Below are 6,805 nucleotides of genomic sequence, written 5' to 3'. Positions count from 1 at the left end.
AAGTATAGTTTGTGTTTTAGTTATACAAAATTCATACCACTAGGAGGATCCTTGTAATCTAAGGCCATTTGTGCAATGTGGGCAAACCCCAAGATCTATATATACGAATAATTTTCTCTTTTGAATGTGATTGTAATTTGAGAAAACTAAATTACACCTCTAAATTTAGAGGCTTATATAGTACGCCTCGAGAAACAAATAATAAAATAAGTATTTGTGAATATAATAGAGATAGAGATGGAGAGTTGGATGTGGAAAGTTTTTTAAAATAAACAAGATTCAAAGAAGTGTGTTTTTTAGTTAGATTATATAGATGGAGATAAAGACTCAAATGTGAATGCTCATAATTTGTATAGAACAACAATCTTGGTGATTAAACTACTAGAAAAGGTTAATGGACTTGATCAATCAAATTGCGAAAGTTATCGATTCCTCACAGAATTGTCTAATAGCCTAGCATTGCCCAGCAAGCCGCATCTTATTAACCGAGTGATTTTTGTAGTCATTTTGGTAATAATACGATGTTGATTTCTTGTTGATGACATGAAAACTAGCTCAAGCCGAACTTTGGCTTGTTTAGGCTCTTTATACATACGAGCTCAACCCAAGCCAAGCCAATCTTAATCACTAATGGTGTGTCACAGGCTGAGCTCAAGTATGATCAGGCTCAGGCTCAGGCTCGGTTACACCTCTAGTTGAAGCTAGATAGTCAAAGTCACAAACCGCACTCAAGATGTACAAAACGTACACCCAAGACAAAAAGAAAATAAAAGCGTAATAATAGAAAAAAAAAATCGAAGATGATTGCTAATGCTTCTAATTAACGAAGTCGAACATAAAAAATCCCCTTGAGGATTTTACAACAATATCTTTATAAATTATTACCATATACAAGTGGCAATATCAGGCATACAACACCAGCAGACAGCATTTTGAAGTCTGCATATTGCTGAAAAGTGAAATCACTTGACGACTTCATATTCCCTGCGTATCCAACACCAAATCGGATTTTAATGAAATAACAAAATCTCATCTTAGATCTGGTTGTCAATGCAAAGTCAACGATCCACCTTCTCACCAAAAAAAACATTTTTACCAGTTTACATAGAAACGGTTATATAGGCTGATATAGTGATATGGATTATATTTTTGCTTATAATTAAACTAATTTTTCTCCATAAGCACAATAATACAATAATATAAAGTTCTGTATAAAAAAACTACCTTAAAAACGCCTTGACTTCTGTTGCGGATATCCAGGCATCCCCATTTGGTCCTTCCTTCTTAACTGGTTTCATACAAATAAAATAAAAAAGAAAAAAATAGCCCATAAAGTCCATAACAAAATTGCATAAAGCAGGTGGAATGAAGAAATACGGTTTTATGAAATATATGAATAAAACCTGTTGCTGTTGCTGCTGTTGTTGATGAGGCTGGGCGGCAACACCCCGCTGCTGCATTGGGATATTCCCGGGATTCATTGCGCCACCACCCATCCCAGCCGCCTGTGAGGCAAGATTATAGGCCGCCATACTCTGCTGCTGTTGCATCCTTTGCATCCCACCAACCATATGAACTGGCCGTTGAACGTTTCTATTTGCCATTACATGTGAGCCCCCCGACATTTGGTTTCCTGACGCCTGATCATTAAAACACAGAATGTATTCACTCTTCTCTCTGGCTCAATGAAGTTATTAGTTTAACAAAACAAACAAACGAATGTACAAGCATACCTGTTGAGCAGGCTGCAAACTTGCTGTGCCCTCGAAATCTGTGTTTGTGTCCACTGGACGGATTGGGTAATTGACGATTTTCTCCCCAGGTTGAGGCGGTACCAGTGCGCTGACCATTCAAATAAAATTATACGGATGAATATATGCATCAACATAACAGCCACCAAAATATGAAACTGTTGACTTCAAGGGCTGTAAAAAGAAAGTCTTTTGAAAGAAGAAATTTTACTTGCGTCCCGGTAATGGTTCCATGCGAAAATACCTACATATAACAAGTCGTCAGACAGATAAAGTTTATGAAAACAGTTTACAAAAAAAAGTATAAACTTAGATAGTTATATGGGATCATTTAATTTAACTTGAGACATATTTTTTGGAAGACAATGATTGTGTCATACCATAATTAAATTCTTTGTACTTTGATTCACAGTTCTGTAAATATGAGATCCAACACTGAATAAAATGATTTTCACATATTAAAACTACGTATCAAAGTTGCATATTTAGTGAATCAGGGCTCTCTCACGCTTCTCATGATCAACACACACACACACACACACACACACATATATATATAGAGAGAGAGAGGGGACTCACTCATGCTCAAGAGCTTGTGCTGCTGTTATACGTTTTCGGGGATCATATCTGCAATAAATGTAACAAGAAAAGGTAAACCTTTTTCAAAAGAAAGATAAACTGATTCGAAAAGGTTTGTATTTAAGGCACACGGAGTTGTTAAAAAATAAAAATATGATATGATGCATATTTCATTCAACGGAAAGGTTAGGAATATCGAGAGGCGGCACGTACTCCAACATTTTACATAGAAGATCGTATGCAGGATTCTTTGGAGAGAGATGAACAACGCTGTAAAGCCCAGGACTGTCACTGTAAGGAGCATACATAGATAATACGTGTAAGATGGACCGATGGTGATCACAAAGGAAATATTATTCACAAAGTCATGGAAACAAAAGATAAGAAGGAACGTACTATTTGTGCCCTTGAATGTGCTGCTGATCTGTCTGCCAATGTGGAAGATGAGCCAGTGTTGGCCACTTGTCTACAGTCGGATGGCCTGAAATTAGGGTTGCGGTTCAGCATATACAGATTCAAAGGGAGAACTATCAAAAGAAGATGCACGGATCCATAAATTCATCATCCAAATCACAAAAAAGTGAGAAGTTTGGTGTCAGTGTGTATATGTAGGGCTGCAAATGAACCGAACTTTCAGCGAACAATTCGTGAACCGTTCGGTGGGAATTTCGTTTGTGTTTGTTCATTTAATAAATGAATGAACACGAACAAGAAATTTCGTTTGTTTGGGTAAATGAACGAACATGAACAGAGGCCGCATTCGTTCATTTATGTTCATGAACGTTCGGTAACGTGTCCGTTTGTGTTCGATAGTATCAATGTATTATATATCATAAATTCCGACAAATAAAACATTTAACAAGTATAGATCAGTTGGTTAAGGGGGCGTGAGATGTGCAACAATAAGCACAAGGTCGCGGGTTAGAATCTGATCCTAAGCGCCGATCACCTTGCCGCTAAGTTAGGTTGATTTACCTCTCACGTGTTGGGCCTGGGGCGGTCTGGCGTGGGCCGGTTAGCGTATCCGGACATACACGTTTTGCAACAATATATTATGTTCATAAATGCTTGTTTGTGTTTGTTTGTTTTCATTTATGTTCATAAACATTAGTTTGTGTTCATTTGTGTTCATGAACGTTCGTTTGCATTTGTTGCCTAGATTTAACAAACAAACACGAACACGTTCAATTCCTTAACGAACGAACATGAATATAAAATCTCATTCGGTAAGTGTTCATGAGCAGTTCGTGAACACATATATTTCCTTAACAAACGAACACGAACAATGTTCGTTTACAGCCCTAAGTATATATGCAGAATGACATATTGTTCAAATTTGGATTCAAAACTTTTAAAGGCTTTATATACTCTTATCACTTTACAATTGCATCATTCTCCTTACCTAAAACCTTGAAAATTTTGTCGAGCTGATCAAGCTGAACAAGCAACAAGCTTTATTAGAACAGAATACAATATTAACAATTAACAAATATAAATAACTAATAACTAATAACTAATAACTATAACCTATAGGTATGTTTGTTACCTGAAAAGGGTTTGGTGTGGCCTTTACTTCCTGTCCTTGAAATAATGGCTTCAACGTCAGAAGCTCCGCAAATATACAGCCAACAGCCCACATATCTAACAGTAATCAAGTACATCGTTTCAAAATTTATACCAAAAGTATATACGATTAACAAAATAAACCTAATAAGATAGAAAGTAGAAACGGGTAGCAATGTTCCATACCAACAGCACTAGTATAGTGCTTTGCCCCAAGAAGCAACTCTGGTGCACGATACCATATAGTTACAACAACCTGCCGATGATTATTCACACCAAGTAATGTATTAAACGTAAAACTAGGCATTACTTAGAAAATAGATTAAAACTATGCCTCTTACCCCGTTATCGGACAACGGCTTCAGTGGTGCTTGATATATTCTAGCAAGTCCAAAATCAGCTATTTTTACAACGCCTTGTTCTTCTCCATCACCCATCACCTATGATGTGAAGTGAAAGTTTCTCGATCAGATTAACTGGTTAGTATTGAGATACCAATGATGACAACAGATACGCATTCTTACCAAAATATTGGAGGGCTTAAGATCTCGATGCATAATCCAGTTGCTACATCCATTTTATTAAATGTAAGCATTTATATTATGGAGAGTATGCAGTTGACATTAACAGCCGCACAAGTTCTGCTTACCTATGAAGATAATTCAGCCCGTTAAGCAACTGCCATAGTATTGACTTTACTGTGTATTGGTTGATCGCTTGGTTCACCTTGTCCCTGTGATGCCTAATAATTTCCTGGTGTTTTCACACACACAAAAAAAAAAAAAAAAAAAAAAAAAAAAAAAAATCAGGTGGTCAGGTGTCAACCTAGCATCGATTCGCTACATGTAGATGTACATTTCCTATATATATGATACACAAAAAGAGCTGGTAAAGATAAGATGGTAAATAATATGCTCACATAGAGGTCGTGCTCCGCATAACTGAAAGCCAGATAGAGAGACATATCTATATGATTGATGTGCACATTCACCAACTTTACCACGTTCTCATGCGATATCTCCCTAAGCAACTGCATTGGCATTGTAACGCATTCAGCAAAACATGAGAGCGTATATAAAAATTTAGCATCAAATGGTTGGTTACATTTACAGTATACTGCTTCATTGAACATCCACAGTATTTGCTAATTTGAAAAGTATCAGAGAAAACAAAACATATGTCATATCTAATAATCTTCAGCAATATGGACCTGAGTTCTAACTTAACACACAGGAGTTACACCCTGATCTATGCATTATAATCAGACAATATAATTTCAAGCCAGCAACTTGCCATGTACAAACTAGGGATGTTAATAAACCGGCAAAACCAACCGAACTGCCCAAACCAAAGAAACACAGTCGGTTTGGCTGGTTTGAATATTGATATCTGTACAGTCCGGATCACAGTTTACGGTTTGGAACTTGAAACCAGCAGTGTAAATTGTACCGGTTGTTTAACATTTATTATTTTAACTTTTCTTTATTTTAGGACAATAAAATTACACACACACACACATATATATATATATATACACATTCTTAAACATCATCATCATCATCATATTCAGTAAATCCCACAAATAGCAAAGCTAAGGCAGGGTCTAAGGAGGGTAGATGTAGACAGCCTTACCTCTACCCCGTAGGAATAGAGAGGCTGCTTCCAGTGAGACCCCCGGCTCGGTTGTAGTTTTGTATCAAGCCTTGGACCTAAGGCACATAACACTCAAACCATCGGGACAGAGACCGATTTGTGCATGTACCCACGTGTCTTTCAGCTATCAACGCCACCACATGATGCATGATTAACCATCCGCCGCTTTTAACGTCATTTTCACGAAATTAGTAAAATAACGTTAAAGTTTGTACCATTTCACTTTTGCCCCCCGAGCGCCCACACATATATACATTATATATGTGCACACTGCAAGCAGGGCAAATATACATTCTTAAACAATTCATATCAATTCTCAAAATTTAGTACAGAATTATGTTTCTTCAGAATAATATTTTTTTGTCTAAAACCGACAAAACCGGACCGTCAAACCGTGAAAACCAGCCGCTTCGGCCTACCCAGCAAACCCGACCGGTCCAGTTTCTATATAGTTACCAAATTCAGCCCCAAAACCAACCAAACCGAACCGTAAACACCCTAATTCAACCACACGACAGAAATTTCACAACAGGAGAAACAACAAGATAGAAACAGACCATAATTTCACGAATAGCAGTGGGGGAAACACCATCACCGTCTTTAGACTGTTTAAACTTCTTAATCGCAATACACTTGCTCCGATTTGATTTGATCTTGGCTAAGAAGACGAGGCCGTAAGTTCCTTCACCAATTTTACCGATCAAATCGTACTGTTGCAACCATTCAGGGCGATTGGGGGAATTGGTGTTGCTGTTGGTACCGCTTCCACTGTTATTGCCTCTGTTGCTCATCTTTTGAATCGAATTTTGGCGGATTGTACAGCACTGATTACTGTTTTAGGGCATGAATTCGTAGTTCTAGGGTTTCCCGGGCTAACGGTTATTTTCTGAAATTGCAGACACTCAGCCGTGATGTTCTGAATAATAAGATGTGAATAGATAAATTTTGGTGTTTGATCTACTTTTAATTTAGGGAAAGTTTAGGTGATGAGATGTTTATTATTTTACTATTTAAATAACTCGAAACGGAAAAGGTTGGAAATAGTTTGCTTGAAATCGACTTGGATGTAAACGAGCCGACTCAGCTCGGCTCGTTTTGTGTATAATTTGAGTTCAGGCATGACCATGTGTCACACCCCTAAAATCCACCTGCGGAGTACTACCGCTTGGAAGCGTGACTGACCAGGATCCAGCCACCAATCATATTGAACAAGCATATAAGTAGTTATAAAGTCTAACCAATACAATTGGTGTTCAAAC

At 37.4% G+C, this 6,805-nt stretch overlaps 1 protein-coding gene across 1 annotated transcript; it reads right to left on the bottom strand.

Moving 5' to 3' along the window:
• Positions 1 to 783: 783 nt before the first annotated feature.
• Positions 784 to 6,496, bottom strand: LOC110910545 (cyclin-dependent kinase E-1). Its single transcript, XM_022155179.2, has 16 exons — positions 6,104 to 6,496; positions 4,813 to 4,923; positions 4,543 to 4,646; positions 4,418 to 4,460; positions 4,235 to 4,333; positions 4,080 to 4,149; positions 3,877 to 3,971; positions 3,733 to 3,766; positions 2,727 to 2,811; positions 2,544 to 2,621; positions 2,331 to 2,378; positions 1,963 to 1,995; positions 1,734 to 1,842; positions 1,404 to 1,640; positions 1,225 to 1,288; positions 784 to 984 (listed from the first exon to the last, which is right to left on the bottom strand). Exons 1-15 carry the CDS (start codon positions 6,335 to 6,337, stop codon positions 1,226 to 1,228), a joined length of 1,443 nt encoding a protein of 480 aa, XP_022010871.1. The 5' UTR covers positions 6,338 to 6,496; the 3' UTR covers positions 784 to 984; position 1,225.
• Positions 6,497 to 6,805: the final 309 nt, after the last annotated feature.

The sequence above is a fragment of the Helianthus annuus genome, chromosome 15 (genome assembly GCF_002127325.2).
Source record: "Helianthus annuus cultivar XRQ/B chromosome 15, HanXRQr2.0-SUNRISE, whole genome shotgun sequence".
NCBI classification, from domain to species: Eukaryota; Viridiplantae; Streptophyta; class Magnoliopsida; order Asterales; family Asteraceae; genus Helianthus; species Helianthus annuus.
Note: the sequence above shows the minus strand (reverse complement) of the source record. Positions and strands in the feature narration are given on the sequence as shown.